Source organism: Alosa alosa, chromosome 2, assembly GCF_017589495.1.
Source record: "Alosa alosa isolate M-15738 ecotype Scorff River chromosome 2, AALO_Geno_1.1, whole genome shotgun sequence".
In the NCBI taxonomy this organism is placed as follows: domain Eukaryota; kingdom Metazoa; phylum Chordata; class Actinopteri; order Clupeiformes; family Clupeidae; genus Alosa; species Alosa alosa.
In genome coordinates this window covers 22,716,332-22,741,445 of record NC_063190.1, presented here as the reverse complement: position 1 = coordinate 22,741,445, position 25,114 = coordinate 22,716,332, and the positions used below count along the sequence as shown (strand labels likewise).

Sequence of the window (25,114 nt, the reverse complement as noted above, 5' to 3'; positions counted from 1 at the left end):
ATTATCACTGGATTTAATCTCCATAAGAATCATCAGAGACGGGACCAACTTGGGTGAGTGAAAGTAACTGAAATGTACAATGTTTATACAATTTACAACTTTTTACACAAAAATGTTAGTGTCTAATAACAGACATTTCATGTGAAAGTATTTCATAAGCTATCAACAGTATTCCATAGGCTATAACAGCAGTCCATGTTCTAAAAAGAACTGTTTTATCTGATGTCTTGGATAGATTTAGAAATTTCAATAGAGTAAATGAAGAGAATAATTTGAATAGAATGGAATATTTTAATTATGTCAAATGAATGTTTGTGTCTTGGGTTTTGCTGTGCAATGTGTATGTTTATTATGTTACAAAAGCCTTAGTAGGCACCTTCTAATTTCTTGAGAGTATGTGTGTGTGTGTGTGTGTGTGTGTGTGTGTGTGTGTGTGTGTGTGTGTGTGTGTGTGTGTGACAGAAATGTTTAATCAAAAGGACTTGTAAAAGTGTTGACCCCATTAAACCTTTAACATTTTAGTGGACAGGTGAGGTCTGTTTGTTTAAAATCTTTACAACATTCCTGTTGTACATCTCAATTAACCCGGGAGCAAACAAGTACAGATATACAAACCCATCCGCAATGATACTGTAAATTCATTGTGATTTTCCATTTTCAGTAAATTGATCTTGTAATAGGAATTGTTAAACTGTAAAACAGTCAATTTTCCCAGGTGATATAGAAAAATAATGATAACAAAACCTTCTTTCCCAGGTTGATGATGGACAAAGAAACACAAATTTACTCAACTTTACTGAGTATTTTAGTACTACATGGCGCCTCTCTTATCTATGCAGGTACAGTCCCAGTGTTCTTTACAGTTACATTACATACAGTACATATTATAGTTACAGATGAATGTTTAATTATCAGGAGTAAGACACTGCATATAATACCATATCAAGATATCAATGAGCTCATAAAATTGAGTATTTTAGAAACTATGGTCATGCCACCTCCCTGACCATTATGGATTCTTTGTACCAGATCCCGCCAGCTTATGGGGGAGGAAGGTGGATTTCATGAGATATGGCTGCACCCACTGGGAACTGGCCCACTCCATCCCAAGCCTAAAGGGACTCAGTGTCTGTGTGGAAATCCAGAGATCCATTTTAACTCCACATTGGACTGTGTTCATGTACAGCCATCCTGGATTAGGCCATGTGGATATCGGCCTTAAAGGGAGAGATAACAGCCTTACAGGGGAAAATTACCTTCTCCTCTGGCTTTTTGGCAGAGTGTGGAGCACAACGTTTAAAATACGCCTCAACACCTGGTACTCTGTCTGCATCACCTGGTCTGAGGTTGCACTGTCACCGCGTCTCTACATCAACGGAAATTCTGTCGATATCTCCTACAGTGGAGAACAGTCAGGGACTCATACCGGCAACTACATCGTTGCAGATGGCCACTTGACCCTGGGCGCGTCGCATTTTCTCAATAACGGCAAGATGCATCTGGAGACAGGAACAGACTTCCAGGGGAACGTGACCCGATTCCGCATGTGGAACCAAGAGCTTCCGGTCAGCCAGCTGGAGCAATGTGTGGACGGGAATGTGGTGAGATGGATGGCTAAGGACTGGCACACTCACGGCTGTGCCCCTGTTGATGACACCGAACACCAATGTGGTGAGTCAAAAATTTCAGTCAGTATGGTGAATGACATCCCAGTTCAGCAGAACTACAGTATGTGGCCACTATGTTTGATATGCATGTATGACCATTTTAAAAACAGTGCGCATTTTTGCTGAAAATGCTGACTTTTATCAAGTAGTTTACTCCAATATGGCAGCTTGTATCAATACAAGTACGTTCTAATTTGCTTAACATAAACATTTAGCTGCATTCTTTTCTCTTATTTCTCTGAAGTGTGGTCGCTGTATGAAGTCCAAATGAATGTTATGATTTATCGATGGGACACCCAAGAGACGAATGAGTACAAAGCAAGAGATCTGGTCCACAACTGGGTAAAAGCACAAGAAAGCTCCACTCATTTCATTACTGTTATTAATGAAATAATCCATTTAGTAGCTGTAATGAATACTTCTTCTTTCAATATATTTTACAGGTAGAAAATGTTCTACCACCCAATATGTATATTCATACAGTGTTGGTCTCCAAATTAGAAAGGTATTGGATTTTTTCCCCTAAGAGATATGTTGACGTAAATTTACATACATTTAATCAATTAGTTAAACCTATTTCTTTTTCTTTTAACAGAGATAATACAACAGGAGAGAGTACTGTGCTGATGGTAATTTTCTTTTTGTGTGTACCACATCACAGTACACAAACAATGCATTTGTTATTCTCATTATTACTATAAGAACAATGTATTAATGATTCTCAAGGTATGATTTATGATTTTGTAGGATGATTCTCTTCAACAGGACAGTGAATCAGTCATGGTTATACCAATAGAAAACCAGTAAGCATAAGCCCATTTGTTGTTCACACACACACACACACACACATACACATACACACACACCAACACAAATGTATGAATTTAAAGCAACACCAAAGAACTTTTCCTCTGTCGCACGCTATTTGTTTATCCAACGACTTTGTAAATAACAATGTCCATAGACAAGGTAGAATTTGTTGCATGATTTTATGAAAGTAGGCTATGATGTGTTGCGACATCATGCAAGTCAAATTTGTAGTTTCTTATGTCTCATTCCATCGAACTACAGATCCGCTACCCGATCTGGCAAACTTAACATAGTGCGGTTATAGCCGATAGAGGGCCACGAAGCGAATGCAGAAGTGCCGTTCACCCTGTTATGAGTTGATGAACCACGGAAACAATTTTTTATGGAAAATTGAATTTTTATGGAAACATTATTTTCAGGTACAAAAAACTTTGGTGTTGCTTTAAGGTCTTTCCAAATACCATTATAACACACAAGGATGTCACTGTTAATTTCTGTCTAATTAGTCAACTTTAATGCATCTACTGTACACATGGAGGAAATTAGGCACTGACAGTGCCACACACACACACACACACACACACACACACACACACACACACACACGCACGCACACACACACGTTATTAAATTACCCATTTTATGTGTCAAGAAATTTGTCTTTTACTTGATGTCAAAAGGTTTGCATGCTTGGTGTACCTGAATGTGATTCCTGGTGCTGATGTCAGCTTGGTCCAGCATGAGGTGAAGTTGCTGTTGCAGAATGAGCATTCTGCCGATAACATCGTGCTGTTTCCAGTCCACAGCACCATCTACATCAGCCCTGTGGGTAAGTAGAGCTGCCACCTGCTGAGCAATCATAGACAGCCATTACAGAATAAAGACAAAACTTTGACAGGAAGGTATTTATGGAGCTACACAAACTAATACTGGGTCTTGTGATTGTGTCCTCTAGAGTCACTCCCAGTGGTCACCTTAGAACCTCCACATGTAACCACAATGTCTTCTCCCTCGACCAGTCCAGCTTTAGTGGTGTTGACCACAGCCTCTACAACTGGTAATGTAGCTGGATAAAGGGCTAAGAAGGAAAAAAAAAGATTTACATCAATACTTTAATGTGTGACTGCAAATATGTGTTCTTGTCAGTGTCTTTGGCTCTTGACGACTGACTGCCTTGCAGATTTCTACAGATAAGTGCAGCCCTGCTTCTTACAACAAATTAATCTGTCACTTTCAGGAACGTTTCTTCCCTCGTCTATAGTCACAGGCTCTAAACCAGGCTCAGTGACATCTTCCAAACCAGTCTCAACTTTCGCCTCAGGTCTGTCTACTATCACTACTAGTTCTCCTTTAGGTTATTTCAACCCTTAAAGGAGTACCGTCAAACCGGTGTGACAGGAATGTTGGGAAATTAACATTCTAAAGAATATCTGGGTTCATTGAATTCAACATAGAATTTTAGAACCTTCAATTGTTGCGGAACTTAGAACGTTCAAAAACCTACACCTTTAAGGGTTAAAAAGGTGGCCTTTTATTGAAAGTCATTTCCAGGCCATATTCACGACCACACACTTGTCCATGTTTTAGTCTGCATCCTAGTCCAACAATAACATGAAGCAAAATGACTCATTAACCCTTAAAGGAGTACCGTCACACTGGTGTGACAGGAATGTTGAGAAATGAACGTTCTAAAGAATATCTGGGTTCATTGAATTCAACATAGAATTTTAGAACCTTCAATTGTTGCGGAACTTAGAACGTTCAAAAACCTACACCTTTAAGGGTTAAAAAAAAAAAATACATTTGAAAATAACACAAAGTTAGACACAAAATGACTTATGTAAAATTATTTTACTGTATCATCTGCTAAAAATGCATCTATTGCAGTGATATAATAATAACTATGCTCTTTTGAACAATGGTCCAGATCAAACCATGAATTCTTCAGCTTTCACCATCCCATCTATCAGCGTCTCCACTGAAGGCACTGTCTCAGGTAGGTGGTCAGCCATCTCAGTCTCAGTCTCAGGTTACAGTCGAGGTTCAGAGGCAATGCAACCTAATAATAATTTTAGATTTAAAAACATACATGATATTTCTTGATATTTGTAAATTATTATATTATTGGATTATATCTAAAATGCTATTTATTTGTTGCTCTAATGAAGTTGTGTCCTACAGAGAGTTTTTTCAAGGTTGATCTGACTGTCACACTCGCTGGATCATCCATGAATGCAGAGCAGAAGATACAAGCTTGGGTATTATAAGCAACTTTCAGAGTTTCATGCTATGCTTTATAATATAATAATCTCTCATCCAATGAATTGTCCTTGCAGATCAATGAGACTTTAACGAAGGAGAAGATGTCTTTATTGAACTTCGAGTTCTTATGGAAGGCTAGTAGGTCAGTTATGTTTTGAGTCCGACGGTGTTGACTATTATCTACTTGTACTAGAGTTATATTGATCTATTTGGCCATACTTCTATGATGAAACAGCTCTGTGTAAAAGGTCATGTTATATTCATATGGCTATATGTGAAATGCATCTCATTTGCAAATTGATTGCCTTATCTCTTTATGGGCAGTAAATTAATATGACTTTACAAAGCAATTGAAAATAAAATTACGTCTGATGTCGTGTGTTACAGTTTGACTCCTATTGGGAACGGACTAAATCATTCAGAACAAGTCAGTATGATATGTTCATTATTTCACTTTTTAAGCATGCAATCCTCAATGGTTGACAATGAAATATGAAACTATTCCTAAAACATAGGAATGATGATTATTATCATGATTTTTTGCCTGAAACCCACCTCTGATATTTCATCTTCATTCATGTGCTTTGCAGTCACCCCTCACCTCTCGTACAAGGTACGATGGAAGTCACATGATGGAGTCACAGACAGTGATTCACTCCTTACTAAACTAAACAAGCCTCATGCTATGTGCATAGTACTCCATCCTCATGTATTACACTGGTTTGATTCAAATAGCTTCTTCACATTTTCTATGAGTTTGGACTCAATTTGGATATTATTTACAGTCACAACTGCCGGTTCCATGTACAAGCCACAACATCCTCCACCATAAACGAGACCATAGACCAGATCCGCAACTCTCTGGAGGTTCCCTACGACACTGGTTCTGTGATCCTTGATGCAGAGCCTGACCAGATCATAGTCTGTCATATAAGTGAGTCTTATGTCGCAAAGTTTGAGAGTTACATAGCCACTGACTATAATGTTTGTGTTATTATTCTGTCTATATTGTTGTTGTTATTGTTGTTTATAGTATTGTGGGCCTGTAAACCTCTAACCTTGTACATATAACAGAGTTGACAATAAAGTCAAACTTTGAGATATGCAGTAAATTTCTTCCTTTGGCTTATCCAGCCCCAGGTCGGTGCCCGCAGCAGCAACACCAGACCAGACAGGGCCTGTTTAACTGGCCCAAGACCAGCGCCCAGCACGTGGCGTCGTACCCCTGCGAGGGAAACACCAACAGCACTGCAGAGAGGAAGTGGTGAGGTCACATTTGTATGAGAACAAAATACCAGACTAGTGATCATTGTGATACGTGGGGCGGTGGTAACTCAAGAGAAGTTGTTAGATGACCAGTAGGGTTGCCTGTTTGAGCCTGGCCCCTCCTGACCCTGTCCTTGTGCCTGTCAGTGTCCTTGAGTAAGACACTGAACGCCAAACTGCTTCTGACGATGTGGAGGTTGACGCCTTGTGGATATGGCAGCCTCCGCCATCGGCATATGAGTGAATGAGTGAATGTGAAGCATAAAATTGTAAAGCTCCGTGAGTGCTTGAAGGAATAGAAAAGCACTATATACTGTAGATGCAGTCTATTTACCATTGTGTGACATATCTGTGAATTATTGCGAATCACCCCTCAGTATACATTTAGCAATCTGTGTGGTTCATACCATAGGGATGCTGCTTGGAGTTTTTTCCCTGAAGTTTTTAGTGAGTTGGTCAGCCATGGCTAACTTTACCTTACCACTAATCAGAAAATTGCATGTCACAAAAGCCTCAGCCACAGCATTATAGCATCAGCGTGACATTTCCAGTGGAGTATGTCTGGCGTCTCTAACAAGATGGTGCCTTAATCGCTCGACCAAGATAGCATTTTATGGCCCCTATCCTCTTATCCTGTCATTTGTCGAAGTGCCGCCAGCCTTTCGTTCCTCATCAGTCAGAGTCATTAATGCATCAATAATAAATGACTTTTTATCACCTACTTTAGCACAGGCAAACACATTATTGAGGGGAAATATGAGTGAGAGTAAACATGTCTTGTATTATAGACAACTGATATGACCACATGGATTGTGTTGATTCAGAGATGCTAATGTTTGTCCAAAAATCAAGTAGACACACAGTGGTGTCTTTTTCAAGAATGGTACATCTCTCTCTCTCTCTGTCATGCAAAACAAGGATCCCTACCACAGATACAACATATTCGATTAGATCGAAACCATGTTCTCATTTTTAAATTACTGGTTGTTATAATTATCGTTTCTTCATTTTTATCCTTGCAATTATGCATCTTCTCCCACTGTCATCAGCTTGTTGGCCTCAAATAACAAAGCCAGATGGGCTCAACCCGATCTACAGCAGTGCCCATATGTAGTGGCAACCATCCCAGACCTTGAGGGTATAATGGTTACAGCAGGTAAAGACCACCTTAACCTTTCTTGCATGTTCCATCAATAAAGACACACACATTCCAAACACATACAAAGTATCACAAAGTATCAAGTATCACTAACCACAACCTATGTGATCAGTGTTATGAACATGGCCTTGTTTTCTAATGGTGAGGTATAAGACATCTTCATTTCATTAGCTCAATCATTTTCATCACTAAATCACTAAAATCATTTTTATGATCATGGATGGCCATGTGTACATTCTCCTTCTCTAGAAAATGCAAATGACGTGTTGGACATGATAGAATGCTTGCTGAGTAACCACACAGATCTGAATGACCACGAGCTTTCCACCATCCTGAACAAGCTGAGTGCAGTGGTGAACATCACCAAAGTGACTCCAGCCCTGGGCAAAGTCATTGTGGAGATCCTCTCAGATATCCTAGAGTCTAACAGCAACTTCCATCCTGTCACAAACAAGTGAGTGCCACACACACGCACACACTCACACACACACACAGACACACACACACACACACACACACACACACACACACACACACACAACCACCACCACCACCACTTAGTACGCCACTAAATGTACTTGTATTTTTATTTGTTCAGATTTACAATGCATATCATAATTCTTTCCATCACACGCCAGCTCTCTTCCGCGCCTGCTTGTAGCCTGTTCTGCACTACTCCTCTATTCTGTTGAGTATACTCATGTTAAGCTCTCCTGCAGCCTAACCTCTGCTCTTATGTTGTTCATCCCTTACAGCATCCTGGACATCACTGAGAGCATTGGAGACAGACTGTCAGGCTTCTCTGGAGAGAACTTCAGTCTGGTGGCCCCTGGACTGGCCATATCTGTGGTGAATGTGTGTCCAGACCAGTTCCATAACCTCACCTTTGGGGTGTCCTCACCTATGCAGGGCAAGAGCCCAGAGGTGAGACTAAAGAGGGGTAGTTTTCACCCCCACGCCCTGTGTTATATTGTGTTAAAAAGTTAAAAATAAAAAAAAATAGGGTAATCTTTGATGATCAAATTCCCTCTAATGACAAAAAAGAATCTTTTATTTCCTATGGGTCAGTCCTACTCACAAAAAGCCATTTGAGTTTTTTTTTTTTTCCCAAACTCTTCCTGAGAAAGGGGACTCTTTTACAAAATCTTCTATATCCTGACCCCTTTAACTAATTAAAAAAAAAAAAAAAATAAAAAAAAAAAGTCCTCTTGATAGTTTTTCTCTTTCACATATACATGGCTCTTCTTTCATTGCAGGTTTACATCAATCAGCATCCCTTTGACTCCACTGTGGCCTTCATCTCGCTGCCCCCATCCCTGCGGGCCAGCTTCCCCTCTGGCCCGGGCGTCCAGCCCCGCATCCTGTTCCAGTTCTTCGGAACCCCGGCGCTGTTTAAGGTGCAGTAACAGAGACGGTTTGGATCTTTGGCAGTAATGAGTATTAGTACTAATCAATACTTTTTTCAACATGGTGGTGGGGAAGTATATGGACGATGGCAAGGTTTAGAACTATGTTATGGCATTGTTAAACTTATTAACATTTGTTATGGTTCTATTTGTATATTTGAAGCTTATGGTCTGGGGATTATAGACTGCAACAATAGCATGCAACATCATACTTTCTCCATCAGATGTACCTAAGCTATTATATGGCTGACATGCTATATTCATCACTGACACATTTCAGGATGGACGCAAATACAAAGCGCTGAACACTTTTGTAGTCTCTGCCAGTGTCACCAATGCTACAGGACCAATCCAGGGTCTTAAGGAGCCTGTGGCAGTAACACTGCACCACCTACAGGACAAACCAGTGAGTTGCACCCTAACTCTAGGCAGATAAAAGGCATTGATCTATTAGGCTGCACATGTTACCACATTCCTTCTTTCTTTTGTAGTCGGAGTTAGATGTGTTGTGTGTATTTTGGAATTTCAGCAAGAAAAACAGCAATGGTAAGTTTACCTCAATCAAACAATTGCTTATGAACTTGTGTGTGTGCAGATGTATCTGTGTGCAAGCATAATGCACTCCGCATTTATTGGCACCCCTGGTAAAGATGAGTAAAAAAGCAGTTCTTTTGAGTTTTATCTAGTTTCACAATGACAATGAGGGAAAATCCCATCTTGAAGGGAAGCAAATTTATTCTGAGAAAAATATACTGTATTTAACAAATAGATTTATTTATTCATTTTAGCAAAAGCACATATGGCACCATGATAAAATCTTATAAACAAGTAACTGAAACTTGTTTGTCATTATATTCAACTTATTTAAAGTAATCAGAGTGCTTATGAACCTTCAATCAGTAATCAATGATTTCCTGTTTCATGAAGGTGTAGAAAATCAAGCCCTAGTCATTCTTTAATATGGAAAAGACAGGGGAATACACAATTCAAATAAGGGGAAAGTGTCTGTAAGTCAGGAAATGGTTTAAAAAAAAGTTACTTGCCTGATATAGGTAAATTTATAGGCTCATATTTACAACAATATTGATAGGTTTCAATCAAATAGAAATGTGTCAGACACCAAACAGGACGAGGACCACAAAAGCGTCACGTTAGAATGTTTATTTAAGGGTTGGGGGTTACAGGGGTTTCAGGGGTTCGGGAGTTCAAGAGTCTGCGTGTGTGTGTTCCCCAATAGCCGAGCAGCAATGGCAGGAGCTGGATGATCCGGGAAGTCCTGGGGAAACACACACACAACAGCAATTGAAAGCGAAGCAGCAGTACAGTCAAGGGCTAGGCTGTATTGTAGAGAAGAGAGACGGAAGGCAGGTCAAGATTACGGGGCTGGAGATCAAAGAAGTAGTCGAGCGGGTCTGGGTTCACAGGCAAAGAGTCAGAGTCGTTTTCCAAGACAGGCAGGTAACTGGTGCAGGTTTGCAGACGATCTGACAAATGTGGACTGAAAAGCAAGGCTTTATATACCGGGCATGATGAGTGGTGAATGCAGTGCAGCTGGTAGGTAAACGAGGGTGAGGCAGAGCAGAGCAGGAACAGGTGGAGGTCATCAGATTTTAATCAGCGCGTGTTACCAGGCAGAGAGAGAGCTCATGACAAAATGTTACAAACTACCCTGGAAAATGACCCATGTCTATCTTGCCAATACCATGAGAAGAATGATATGAGAGGCAGAGAAATCCTTAAGGATCACTGTTTAAGAGATGCAGATAAAAGTGGCATCTTGGGTGACATCCATGCTAACAGATTATTTAAAAGGCATGCCAGGAAAAAAAAAACCTTTCTTATCATTAAACTACAAATATGAATGGCTTGAGTTGCTAAATGGTCCTGGCACTTTGCCTGGAATCGTGTTCTATGGTCAGATGAAAAGAAAAATCAGCTTTTTACCAACAAACATTTAAGGTGGCTTTGGCATACAGAGAAGAATGACCATACTGAAAAGAACCTGGTGCCAAGTATAAATATGCAATGGGCTTGTAAGATATGAATTTGTTTCCATTCATAAGTTGCCTTTCTGCATCTGATGTATGGTTTATACTTCAGGGGGACTCGGAGGCTGGGATCCCACAGGATGCTATCTACACAACACCAGCTATGATCACACTACATGCCTTTGTGATCATCTCACTCATTTTGGTGTCCTACTGGTACTCAAAGATAGCGACTGTATTTTACAAAGCTCACCATTAACAAAATAAACAACCATCTCATCACTTTCTGCATTGTTTATTTTCTTTATAAGTCTGCCATAATTGTTTCCTGTCCTGTAGGACTTGTCCAGGACTCCTGTGGATGAGACCAATGGAAAGATCCTGACCATCATCTCATATATTGGTTGTGGAGTTTCATCGATCTTCCTGGGGGTGACTGTGTTAACCTACACTGCTTTTGAGTAAGGACAAGTGCTCACACATTGTAGAGAGGATTACGAAAATCCATGTTATCAAGTTATCTTTATTTGGTTACACTTTACTTGACAGTATCGTCATAAGAGTGGCATGACACTGTCATGAACATAAACAAGTCATAAATGTTTATGACATAACGCTTCTGTTATCAAGTGACATTTGGTTTTTGTCATAAATTAGGGTTAGGATTAGGATTAGGTTTAGGGTTAGAGGTTAAGATTAGGGTTAGGGTTGATGTGTCATGACAGTGTCATGTCACTCTTATGTTGATACTGTCAAGTAAAGTGTTACCCTTTATTTATTATTCTAAAACATTATTCCATCTTGGACCGACAGGTTTCTGTTGCTGTTATAATCAGAGTTCAAATACTGTAGAATATGTCTTGGCATATTAGGGTGGGGAATTAGTTCAAAAGCACTGTAGCTGCCTGACTCCTCTAGCTGTTGGCTGCAGCAACTCGAGCTAGGGAGAACCGTTTGTTTTCTTTTTTTTTCCCTTCGTACCGACAGTACTCGGACTTCGAGAAACAGAGATCTATTGCCTAAATTTTCCTTTAAGTAGAGGCAAGGGGAACTCACAAGCATGAACCTGTGATTCCCACAGGAAGCTCCGCAGGGACTACCCTTCCAAGATCCTGCTGAACCTGGCTCTGGCTCTGGAGGGACTCAACCTCATCTACCTGCTCAACTCCTGGCTGTCCTCGCTGGGCAGCTCCGTCCTGTGCGTGGCCGTGGCCATCACCATGCACTACTTCCTCCTGGCCTCCTTCACCTGGATGGGCCTGGAGGCCGTGAACATGTACTTCGCTCTGGTCAAGGTCTTCAACGTCTACGTGCCCTCATACATCCTCAAGTTCTGCGCTCTGGGATGGGGTGAGCCCTGACCCTACCATGGGCCTGAGAGAAACGCCGTTTCAAACCTCTACATGTTGTGTACATATAGCTGAATTTCTTACTTGACTTGATGAGTTGGATGTGTACTGGTGGTGGTCATGATGATAATACTACTACCTCAGGTCATGTTTGATGAAGAATAATGAAGTTATAGTAATTGGAAGATGATCAGTCTATGAATGACTTTATGGTGGTCTTTACTTGGACTCCTGGTCTTCTGCAGGAATTCCTCTCATTATTTGTGGCCTGGTTCTTATTTTGAGACGGGATGGTTATGGCAGTGCTCCGTATGGTGCCTCCCTTGAGCCATCTGATGATGTGTTGTAAGTATATTTTATGAAAAAAAAAAGTCATTAAACAAATTAATTGTACAGATATGTGATTGGTAATATTTGGCAAATATGGTTGATAGATTAAACAATTATGCAGAGAGTTTTCTGTATCTTGCAGGGTTCCCGCGGGTCCTTAAAATGTCTTAAAATGTCTTAAATACAACTTTCGGTTTTTAAGGCCTAGAAAAGTCTTAAATTGTCTGGAATGTCTTGAATTTTCGTAAAGGAGGTATTAAATTTGTGTATGGGACCGCCAGCGAGTGTGAGAGAGCGAGTGAAATGTCTCCATCTGGTTTCGTGTATTTTTTTAAACGGAAATGTATAAGTGACTGGCTACTGAAGGAAGTGTAGTGGTTGCAGAGTGAAGACGTTTTCACGGATCGTTAAAGGTGTAAAAATGGTAAGAATATTAAAAAAAAATCCAGCGCAGCCTCAAGCCGGACGCTCATTTGTCCTCCTTTTTGGAGTTGCGCTGGGCTTCTAGAATCTTTGGTCGGACGCCGCATCGTTTCACAAACTATGGACGCGAAGATTGCTGGTCAAATTATGCGTGGTGCTTCGCTCATCTGATAATTTGCTGCGCAATTTATGAAGGAACCACGGACCGACAGAAAAAGAAAACAAACGTTTTCTCAATCAGGAGGAAATACACATTAAGTGTATCTGTTTGCATCTCTCCAGCGTGTTTTGCTGGCTTCGCCTAAGTAAATATCTGTCTAAGTTATAATAGCCTACCTGTAATATCGGTCTGCAGCTTGCTTGCCAGCCTTTCCCAGTAGGCCTACTTCGCAAAAGTTGTGAAATATAACCGCATATGTTTTTTGAATGTCGGCGACTGGCTATATAAAAAAACGCATCTGTAAGTGTGTTCATATTACGTGCGTGATTGAGATGAAAACAGCAGTTTTTCAGCAGGAACATGCGAGGAGGGGGTTTAACTTTTCCCATACATTTTTTTAAAACAAGTCAATGGTTTACAATGTTTCAGTCAAGCTTTGGTTGGTTTAAATACAACTGCAAATGTATTACCTTTGATTTGCTGTGCTGCATATGGGACAATAGATGCCTAAGTTAGTAGGCCTATTAGAATATTTAAATAGCTTAGTCTACCTTTGAAAAAATAAGGGAATCCAGACCAGTACACATGTTTGGCAAGTAGCCTAGGCTACTACAGACACAGGTGAAGAACAGTCAGCCTCAGCCAGTAGCACAACCAAATATGTAGCGCCAGCTTCAAAAGCAAGCAGTCCAGACCCTAAAATTGGGCATTGAATAGCTGTGAAGGTAATTCACACACAATTATTCTCTTTCACCAAAATATATTTGGTAACTTCTGTAGACATCCCAAATGGGGTGGGTGTTAAAATAAAATAAAAAAAGTAGAAAATATTCTACTATATTAGAAAAAACAAGTTTTAAGTTGTATCTTTTTTGCCGTGGTATAGTATTAATTTTTCCATTTAGATGTCTTGAAAAGGTCTTAAAAGTCTTTAAATTTGCACTTGGGAAATGTGCAGATACCCTGTCTTGCTCTTTTGATATATACTGTTCTCATACTGTGCCATCATGACAGTACAGCTGTGACATTTGAGTCTTCTCCTGCAGTTGTTGGGTGCAGGACGACGTGACGTTCTACGTGTCCGTGGTGGGCTACATCCTCCTTGTGCTGCTGTTCAACATGGCCGTGTTCCTGGTGGTCCTAGTGCAGTTGCGCAACATGCGCTTCAACCGCCCGGCGGGTATGCGCAGCGGCCTCTTCAAGGACCTGCGCGGCGTGGCTAGCCTCACCTTCCTCCTGGGACTCACCTGGGCGGTGGCGCTCTTCACATGGGGGCCTGTCAGAGTGCCTCTGCTCTACATGTTCTCCATCCTCAACTCCTTGCAAGGTGGAAACACACCGAACACAACACACAATAAACACTGATCACAAAGAGCAAGTGAACGGCCCATAAATGGTCAGTCCAATGTTGGATTACTTGGATAATCCTCCTATAGTTTACTTAAGACATGGTTTGTTGAAATTCAAGTTCAGTCTTTGTTGTTGAACAATTACTGAACATCTCCTTAACCAAACCTCACCCCTGACACTAACCTTTAACCATAAATTGTTGTCAACGGAGTGTCAATAGTTTATTTATTTATAATATATGAGCATCTCAGGAGTAAAGTAAAGTGTGACCCCATAAACAATTTCCAGGGTGTAGCAGCCCTCGGAACCGAAATGAAGAGGAGTCACGAAAACGGGTGCAATGACATTTATTGTCGCTCTTCCAGCACCGTGAAACTAAAGTATGATACACACAAGAGCAAGTAAATAAAAATACACAAACAGAGTGCATAGTTTTATGCAATTATTAACTGGATACTCAAAAAGAATATGCTCGTGTAAATGCAATAGGCTACAATAAAGCCAACTTTCACATTAAATTCACCCGTGTGGACAACTCATAACTCAAGAAAACACTGCAAATATCATTTAACACTTTACGTTACAAGGTTCACTTGGATAACTGAACATTATACTTAAAGATTTCATACCTCGCTCCACTTTCCAAGGGTGCAAACTAGCAGTTCATTTAGCTGTCCATTAGCTCCTTGCAGGTAGTTCACAAAACAGACTTAACACGAACATAATATGCTAAAATGTAATCCGTAACGGTGATGTACACATAAATCTTCAAGTAAAACAATGAGAAAAGGTGTTCCTGTGCGTATGTGGTGTATGTTCACGCAAGAGAGAAAAAATGTCTGACTTGTCTAACAAAGCTTGCCGCGCGCTGAATCTCCTTACCCCTGTCCTGTGTAATTTCAAAATAAAAGTCTCAAACTATGGTCAATTACACTCCCACCAAATCATGTTATGATGAATGAGGTACAAACATGAAAATGAACAATGAATCAGTCATGATTTCTAGGCCACATTAGTACACACGCACAACAACAACAAAACAAAAAAAACATTCCACATGTGACCTAAACATGTCTGAGGTAAGTGGCTTGTGTTGGAAATCGTTTACTGAGCTTCCAGTAGCAAGACTAATTTTTGGATAGGTCTTTCTATAATTGAAGTTTTAAAAGTGTAGTGTCCCTTTCCTGTCAGATTCCGATCTCCTACTAGTACCTTTACACGACGAACTAACCCATCACTTCCTTCTGTGACGTCAATCACTCGTCCAAGACGCCACTCATTCCTTGCGAGCAGGTCATCCTTGATGATGACTAGGTCAGGCCATCCTTAAAAATATTTTCGTTTGCCGTAACCCGACCGACCCTGTCAATTTAGAACCGACCCAAATATTTATTTTTTTCCCCTTTTAGTCCGACCGACTTGCCAGTTGTAAACTTGCGTTAATACCGACCGATTGTTTTTTTTACTCTAAACAACCAATACAAATGCAATAAAATAATATTTCTTTTAGTAGGCCCAAGTATTGTGAATATAAATTGCCTACATGCAAACGTGGCTCACTTAAAAAAAAAAACCTGTGGCGTCATCTCTACACCATTGGTTTTCGCGATGTCACACTATGGCCTACGCCCGTTTCATTCACACAAACTGATAACGCTTTTACTTGGCACGAAGTTCTGGAAGAACTGTGGCCAGATCTTTTCTCATCCCTTCTCCCCCTAGTCTAACGGTGACCATGTCGGAGTATTGAAATTGGTTGTGGTCTATTCAGCATTTCTCAAAATATGGGTCCGCAACATGGAGACTGCTGGTCCGCGGAGTCGTGGAGTGAAATTAGGCCCGGTGCTTCATCTGATAATTTGCTGCGCAGTTGATCAAGAAACCGCGGATCGACGAAAAAATAAAACAAACGTTTCTGCTATCGATGTCATTAAACATGGAGCCCTACAATTAAGTGGTGGTATGAGCATTCATTCAATGCTTGGCGTCTGCACGAGAGAGAAACTGAAACTAATCGATAACGTTGGTATCAAAGCTCGCTTCAATCTGTTGGAAGGCTATTTATTTATTTAACGAAACTTAATAGAACGGCGTTGTTTTTGGAACTTCCTTAGAAACAGAGCAGAGACTGTATAATACACTGTATAGCATTGAGTATTGTATAGTCAAATTTTAATATAACGTGGCCAAGAGCTATTGTAGCCTTCTTTCTGGGTACATGTAGATGAGCCTTATGACCCAAAAGTCTGCCATGACCGGGCCCTCAGGTCAAAAGAAGTTTGAGAAAGGCTGGTCTATATAACCATCAGAATGAGGTTTGCAATGTTGCCTGAAGGCACGGGTTGAAGACCCAGTCAGTTACGTCACGATATGCACATTTGTGTAAATTTATTCCTACGTAATCACCATGACCAAAATTGTACTTTATTTTTTACTTTGAATCTTGAAAAAAAAAATATTCACCTACCTACCGACCCATTTTTAATTTTTTTTGGCTGTTACTGCAAACAAAAATATTTTTAAGGATGGCCTCATTTACCTTTAGATTTCGCCGAGGTAAGTGCCACTTTTGTCTTATGGAAATATTCAGGAGGTATTCTCTTTTCCACCTGCTCCAGAACTGCTCAACAAGGTATTGTACCCTGCGCCACCTTTTTACAGCATACAAATCCTCCCTGACAAACTTCCCAGGCGGTGGCAAGGCGACTTTGGATTTCATCAAGACGAGGTGATTTGGAGTTAAGGGCTCTAATGAGCGAGGGTCATTGATTCCTTCCACATTTAATGGACGACTGTTGACAATGGCCATTGCTTCATAGAATAGTGTTCTGAGAGAAGAGTCATCTAGTCTACCTGGACACTGCGCAACAGTAGCATTCAACACATTCCGAATGGTTCGAATTTGTCGCTCCCAGATGCCTCCTGCATGACTGGCGGAAGGAGCATTGAAGATGAACTCACATTGTTTGTCTGCCAGGAAGGCTTCCAGTGCCTTTGTATCACATTGCTTAAGGGCTTCCTTGAGCTCATTTCTAGCTCCGACGAAATTTGTGCCCTGGTCACAGCGGAGTTGACTGACTGCTCCTCTCAGACTGACAAAGCATCTTATGGCATTGATAAGACAGTCCGTAGACATATCTTCAAGCATTTCAATGTGGACTGCTCGTGAATACAAACATGTGAAGATAAGCCCATATCGCTTGTAATCTTTACGACCTTTCTTGACAACAAATGGACCGAAGCAGTCCATCCCACAGAATGTAAAGGGGTCTGAAGCTTGGCAGCGCTCCTTTGGAAGGTCGGACATTTTTTGCTCCTCTGTAGGTCGTCTAAGCTTTCGGCATTTTATACATCTGTGAACAAACTTGGCAATAGTCTTACTCCCACCATGGATCCAAAAACCATTGGCTCGTAGCTCCATCAATGTTTGATTTCGTCCCTGATGACAGATCTGGGCATGGTAATGACCTATAACCAACTCAGTGATGTGGCTGTCCCTTGGGAGGATAATGGGGTGCTTTAGTTCTTCACTGAGGGCTGACTCTTTCAGTCTCCCACCAACACGAAGCAGTCCTTCATCTAGCATGGGGTCCAGGCAAAAAAGGGGACTTGAACTTGGGAGACACTTGCCCTTGTGACTTGTTTGAAGTACCTTTATCTCTTCAGAGAAGGCTTGTTGTTGTACCAGCTTAATCACAACCTCAGCAGCTCTCTTACGTTCGCCAATGGACACACATTCAACATGTTGTGAGGTTTTCTTAGATTCAACTCTCTTGATTCTTGCAACCACCTTCACAAGCTTTGTCCAGGAGGAAAACCGGTTCAAGCGGCTTAGGATATCACTCGTTTCACTGACTTGGGTTGCAAATATTCGAGCTGCCTTGACTTCTGGATCTCCGACAAGCAATTCAGTCGAGGGTTTAGGTGGCAAGAGCACTTCTTGTTCCCACAGAAATCTAGGCCCGGATAACCAATTAGATGAGGAGATTTCTTCTGCGTTAATGCCTCTCGAAGCGTGGTCAGCCGGGTTTTGTGTTGTGTCAACATAGTGCCATTGGTTGGGATCTGTACTTCCTCTTATCAGTTGGATACGGTTGGCCACAAACACGTGGAACCTTCGTGCTTCATTGCAGATGTATGCTAGCACCACCTGAGAGTCAGTCCAAAAAAAATTCTTAATCAATTTTCATCTGAAGTTCGTCTTTAACATGGCGCTCATTCTGGCTACTTGGTGACAGCAGCTGAGAGTTCCAATCTCGGGATACTTAAGATCTTTGATGGAGCTACTCTGGACTTTGCCATTCTGAGACTGCAATGGATCTCACCTTTGTTGTTTCTGTACCTTAGGTAGGAACACGCTCCATATCCTGTACTGCTGGCATCCGCAAAGTGGTGTAGCTCAATCCTGACAATGTTACCGAGGTTGTGAGGAACATTTCATCGGGGTATAGTGATCTCCTTTAACCTTCTGAGACCATCCTTCCACTCCTCCCACCGTGACTGAAGGCTTACAGGAATGGGATCATCCCATCCAACACCTCGGTGACACAGCTCTTGCAGGATACATTTCCCTCTCAGGGTGAATGGAGCCACGAACCCAAGTGGATCATAGAGGGAGGCGACAGCTGACAGGATACCACGACGAGTTGGAGGGCGGTCTTTGGCATCAATATTGAAAGAAAAGGTGTCAGTTTCCATGGACCACTGAATGCCAAGTATGTGTCCTTCTGGTAAGGTGTCTGGATTGAGATTGAGAGGGTCAGTAGTTGCTGCTCTTTCTGATGGAGCTACGCAGGTAAGGACCTCTCTTCGGTTTGAGTTAAACTTATGCAAGCGCAAGCCTGCACTTTTGCAAAGTTGCTGTGCTCCGATGATTAGCTCCTTAGCCCCTTCCTCCGTTGGAACACTGATTAACCCATCGTCCACGTAGAAATTATTCTCTACAAAGGCTGATGCTAGGGGATGGTCAGTCTTATGTTGTTGTGCCAGGTACCGGAGTCCAAAATTGGCACATCCTGGGGAGGAGGCAGCGCCGAAGAGGTGGACTGTCATTCTATATTCTTGAGGTTCTGCTTCCAACTGACCTACCTCCCACCAAAGGAACTTCAGGTAATTACGGCATTCGGGTAAAACGGAGAACTGATGAAACATTTTTTCAATGTCGCAGATCACAGCAACAGCTTCTCTTCTAAACCGTAGAAGAACTCCCACCAAAGAGTTGATCAAATCAGGGCCAGTTAGTAGTGTGTCATTCAAAGACATCCCATTAAACTTGGCAGAGCAATCAAAAACAACTCTAAGTTTATCTGGCTTTCTGGGGTGGTATACCCCATGATGTGGAATGTACCACACAGTCTCGCTCTCAGAAGCTGCTGGGGCTGGTTCCGCATCACCTCTGTCTATGATGTCTTTCATGAAGGCCATGTAGTGGTCATAATACTGTTTGTTTGACTTCAACCTTTTCTTCAGGTGTTGCAGCCTAACAGTGGCCAGCTTCTTGTTATTTGGAAGAACTGGTAAACCAGTGCCTTTAAAGGGAAGTGGCATTTCGTAATGTCCATTGTCCTTTTGCTTAATGTTGTCACTCAGAAACTGAATGAATCGAACATCATCCTGAGACACGTATTTATCCTCATAGGTCTTTAAGCTGAAGTCGATTCTAAAATCTTTAACACATCTGGAGCAGATGGCACTGGGATTTCTTTCACAGAGATTCGATGAACAAAGCTTTGATTTCCCTGCCTGTCCATGTGGGGATTGGCTGACCCTATGATACTCCAGCCTAATGCAGTCCTTTGTGCAAAGGGCTCATTTTCACTACCTGAGATGACCTCTAGGGGGGCCAGTGCTGACGGACAGTCGTAACCAATCAGTAGTCCCACCTCACAGTCTTGCAATGGTGGCATCTTGTTTCTTAAGTGGTTCAAATGAGGCCACTGGAGTGCTGTGCCCTTAGTGGGAATGTGTGACTTATCGACTGGAATGAAGTCTCGAGTATAGGCCTGTTTTACTGTGATGTATGTTTCCGAGTTCAGTCCTCTAACCTGTAGACCACTGACAGTCTTACTTGCTATTACTGTATTGGCAGCAGTCATGGTGCTTAACTTGAGTTGTACTGAAAACGTGGTCACACTGAGTCTTGCAGCTAGATCCTCCAATATGAAAGTAGAGTCACTCTGTGTGTCAAGCAATGCATAAGTGAGAATTTCCTTTTCTGGTGCTGTCGTCGAAGACACAAGAACTGGGACAATGCTGGAGGTGGCTGAGGCATGTTGTGTCAAAGCAAATGATGTAACCTTGTGTGTTCCTTCATTCCAATGTTCTCCTACAGCTCCAGAGTCCTTTGTAGCTTTTTCATTTGAGTTTATATTTCCTTCTATGTGCAGGCATGTAGGATGACGTCGACCACATGTGCTGCAGGTGTGCCGCCTTTTACACTCTTTGGTAACGTGTCCCTTTCTTAGGCAACTGAAGCAAAGATGATGTTCATAAATGAAAGCCCTTTTATCATCTATGGATTTTGCAGCAAAAGTTGAACATTTAGAAATACCATGAGTTTCATCCTGACAACATAAGCAAGGCAGCCATGCCCTTGACTGTTCTACTGTCTCAGTGGGAGAGTCTTTTGTTTGAGTGACTGTGTTTAGGGCTTTGGCTCGCTGTGGAACCCTCTCTTCTGTTGTTTTAATGTTCAGCAGAAGTGGTGAAGCAATGGGGTTGCATGCAATTCTGGCTTCCCTTGCCAGGAACTCTGTAAAGCGCGCAAAGCTGGGATAATTTCCACTTTGATCTAATTCTTCCACGACAATACGACTCCACCTACGGACCAACCACTCGGGAAGCCTTTTAAGAAGTTTGTGATTCTCCTCACAGTCATCGAGAATGCTCAGTCCCTTAACATGGGGAATGGCCTCAGCACATCCTTTAAGAAAATCAGCGAAGTCTCTAAGTGCAATTGGGTCATTTGCAGAAATCTTGACGCCACTTTGCAAGCTTATCTCTAAAGGCCTTTTGAACAATGAATGGATTCCCATACCTATCTTGAAGGACTGCCCAAGCACCCTGATATGCATCATCTGCGTTCCGATAGAAAAATCCCTCCACAGCCTTGCGTGCTTCTCCTGCAAGATAACTCTTTAAATAGAGCATTTTTTCCGCGACTGGAAGGGGCTTCTGATCAATTAATGCGTTGAAGGATAATTGCCAATCGATAAACTTCAAAGGGGTCACCAGTGAATGTTGTAGGTTCTGGGACAGGTAGGCGACTTAGAGTGAATGAACTAGCAATTTTCGAGCTAGATTGACTTCTGACTGATTTGACGGCAGCTCCTTGTGATGTTTGATGAGGCTGGAACGGTGTGGCTTGTACATTTAATGTTTTGACAGTGATTTGGTGGTCTGGTGGGATCTGGATGTGTGTTTCTTCACCACCATGAATGAGGCTATCGCAGTCATTGTAAGCTTTCACGCGCGCTGCTGCTACCTTTACTTCACTCTCTGCTTGTAGTTGTTGTAACTTTATTTTCTCTCTCCCTATTTTTTAATTTAATTTCAGCCTCCATGGCTTTCCATTCCTCTCAAGTTCATCAAGCCTTGACTGTTGAGCATGTAGTTCCTGCATGGACTTTGCTTGTTCTAACCTGGCAGCAAGCTCAGCCTCAGCATCGGCACGTTTGCTAGATGCCGTGGAGTTGGCATTAGAGATCTTATCAAATTCTTCAGGTGACTCAGAGAACACAGTTTCAGTGTTTGTTTTACCGAAGACCGACCCGTACTCATGCTTATTTAAAGTCATCCTCACTCTTTCCTTTTCAAGTTGACCGTTAAAAACTTCATGAATATTTTTTAGTCGTCTGGTGGCTAGTTCACAGATCTCTGCTGTTATAGTGCCACATGCATCCATTCGACTTACAATGTCTGAAGTAGTACTATGGTTTCTCTGCATAGCTTGATAATGTTGAGCAACTGTGTTGAACTTAGATTCAATGTTGACTTTACATGATCTAAGCTCTTCATCTGAGCAGCACGACTTTAGCTGTGTTCTTATTTCCCTTGCTGTCTGTCGCCACACTTCATAAGTCTTGTTGAATGCTTTCTCATTTTTCTTTGCTTCTTGTTCATGTAATTCTTGGCCCTTTTCTGTTAGATTTGCTCCACGAGCTAGACCTGACCTGCGGTGACTTGTCTGCTTCTTCAGTGGGTTCTAATATCTTGTCTACTTCTTCAGAGGGTTCTGACATCTTGTTTATCTATGTGTCTGTTTATGTTACAAGCTTGTAAGTGTAGTATGTCTGTACTCAAATCTATGACTTTAACTCAATCTTAAACTATATAACCACTCACTTCAGACATTTACCCATCAAGGATATGCTAAGATAAGCAAAGAACAACAAAACTATATCAGACAGTATTACTGATGATGTACAATCAAGCAATACACTTCTTTTTAAACTCAATCAGGTTAACACAATAAACAGTGAAATGCATTCACCTTCGTTTTTCTTGCTTATTTGGAGTGTCTATTTTCATCTTTCAGGTCACAAAAATGCGTGAAATTACTCAATCACCTTGTAGGCCTAGGCTAATACACAATTTCCATAAACCATGTTCAATGTATCAAAATGTCCAATGTTGACGATCACTTAATTTAACCTGTACTCTGTCGGTCTCTGATTGTGGACTTATCTGTAGACCATGGACATTTTGACGTCTTGCAAGCTGATCCTGGCAGAGCGTGGTAGATGACTCAAGCGTAGTGGCGAAGTTTCACTGTAGCAGCCCTCGGAACCGAAATGAAGAGGAGTCCGAAAGCGGGTGCAATGACATTTATTGTCGCTCTTCCAGCACCGTGAAACTAAAGTATGATACACACAAGAGCAAGTAAATAAAAATACACAAACAGAGTGCATAGTTTTATGCAATTATTAACTGGATACTCAAAAGAATATGCTTTCGTGTAAATGCAATAGGCTACAATAAAGCCAACTTTCACATTAAATTCACCCGTGTGGACAACTCATAACTCAAGAAAACACTGCAAATATCATTTAACACTTTACGTTACAAGGTTCACTTGGATAACTGAACATTATACTTAAAGATTTCATACCTCGCTCCACTTTCCAAGGGTGCAAACTAGCAGTTCATTTAGCTGTCCATTAGCTCCTTGCAGGTAGTTCACAAAACAGACTTAACACGAACATAATATGCTAAAATGTAATCCGTAACGGTGATGTACACATAAATCTTCAAGTAAAACAATGAGAAAAGGTGTTCCTGTGCGTATGTGGTGTATGTTCACGCAAGAGAGAAAAAATGTCTGACTTGTCTAACAAAGCTTGCCGCGCGCTGAATCTCCTTACCCCTGTCCTGTGTAATTTCAAAATAAAAGTCTCAAACTATGGTCAATTACACAGGGGAATTGTACTGTGTTTTGTTTTAGTTTGTTTTATGAGTATGTACTTTATTGAGTTCAATAACAATGTCTAAACACTGTATTCCAGGTTTCTTTTTGTTTTTGTTCTACTGTCTAATGAAGGAGAATGTGCGTAAGCAGTGGAGAGTCCATCTCTGCTTCGGCCGGTTCCGGCTTCAAGATTACTCAGGTATGAACACTAATGATTACATACAGAGCCAGGTTAGAAAAAGAGAAGAGGAAGAGGGGAATGCTACACTTATTCAAATAATTTATTCAAGAATAAATATATCTTCTGGTACTTTATCAGAATGGAGCCAAACTGCGACAGTGCCTGCAAAGACCAAACTCGGTCAGGCAGTGAAGTTCCCCTCTGTGAAGTCTGTCCGATCCAACAAGTCGAGCACCACTGAGAGCACTTCTGCTTCCTCGGACTCGAGTCAGCGAGAGGTCTCCATCAGAAGGCCCAACCTCGGTAAGAGAAAGGGGAAGGTACAGAGGAGAGAGGTTTAATCTCTGATTCTGAAATAACATGGAAACATGATAATGTCCACTTTCTATTCTCAGAGTGACGTGTAACGAAATCTACCAAAAGTGCAGGTCAGATATTCTAGGCGGTTTCATATCTTTTGTATGAGTAAGTGGGCCCTTTTAGTATCAAACCCATAACTTTTATGAAATTAGCACCTTGCTCTACAACGCTATACCACTTAAGCTATAAAAATACAGTAATTTCCCCACCTGTTAACCAAGGTTTATACATTAATTTTGCTAAATATCTTCAATTATAAAGCTCATACAATAGGAGTGGGCTATACATGGGAATGCATTTCTTTTTCATTTTCATTCTTCTTTATGATCGAAGCACGATCTGATTCTGATTCAAATTCACGGTTTTGTAGTTTTAATTGCATAAAACACTGCCCTGCAGTTTGTATGTGATGTGGCTGCACCTTCAACTAACAAACTGCAAACTGACATTCGGTGTGGCCATAAGGACTCTGCCTCACTGCCCCTGTCTTCCAGGCCTCCTCTGTTTGAATGGCCTAACCCTGCCCAGGGCCCAGCCAACCCACTGTGCCCCAGTCCACCGAGACATACCCCTCCCCCAGGAACATGGATACGCAGTGTCCCCCTGGCTGACAAAGACGGGCTCCCACCTTGAAAGTGATATCAACTAAATTCATTACAAATGGAGAGATCTTTATCTATGTTGTATAAAGGCATGAATTGGAGTGTGTCAATCATAGGTGTTCATCAAGAAATGGAATATAAACAGAACATGTAACTGTTGTCTTTGATTTGAGGTGTGTTTTAAGATTAACTAATTGTGAGATTTCTAATTGAAACAGAATACATGGCATCTTATTTTACATTTGAAACAAAAGTGGATATGATTTAGTGTCTCTTCAGATCCATGTGCTATTGTCCTTTGTTATGTCTGTCCCCCAGTGTTGGGTTATCCCCATGTGACTCAACAGTATTTCTGCAAACAATGATGAATCACACATTAAAAAGCCACAACGATG

At 41.3% G+C, this 25,114-nt stretch overlaps 1 protein-coding gene and 1 long non-coding RNA gene across 2 annotated transcripts; one reads left to right on the top strand and one right to left on the bottom strand.

Moving 5' to 3' along the window:
* On the top strand, positions 1-25,114 carry LOC125309410 (adhesion G-protein coupled receptor G4). The gene is made up of 31 exons (XM_048266331.1): positions 1-53; positions 757-839; positions 1,030-1,671; positions 1,912-2,009; positions 2,111-2,172; positions 2,263-2,296; positions 2,415-2,470; positions 3,158-3,306; positions 3,433-3,534; positions 3,715-3,798; positions 4,405-4,473; positions 4,659-4,735; positions 4,814-4,881; positions 5,127-5,166; positions 5,330-5,352; positions 5,525-5,673; positions 5,874-6,003; positions 7,055-7,161; positions 7,414-7,618; positions 7,920-8,088; positions 8,421-8,561; positions 8,851-8,976; positions 9,062-9,116; positions 10,671-10,774; positions 10,898-11,019; positions 11,640-11,908; positions 12,153-12,252; positions 13,867-14,147; positions 23,674-23,775; positions 23,896-24,060; positions 24,612-25,114. The coding sequence occupies exons 2-31, from the start codon at positions 761-763 to the stop codon at positions 24,764-24,766; spliced, it is 3,963 nt and encodes a 1,320-aa protein (XP_048122288.1). The 5' UTR covers positions 1-53; positions 757-760; the 3' UTR covers positions 24,767-25,114.
* LOC125309587 lies at positions 14,500-15,516 on the bottom strand. The gene is made up of 2 exons (XR_007196151.1): positions 14,800-15,516; positions 14,500-14,545 (listed from the first exon to the last, which is right to left on the bottom strand). It is a non-coding gene; the product is annotated as an uncharacterized LOC125309587 (long non-coding RNA).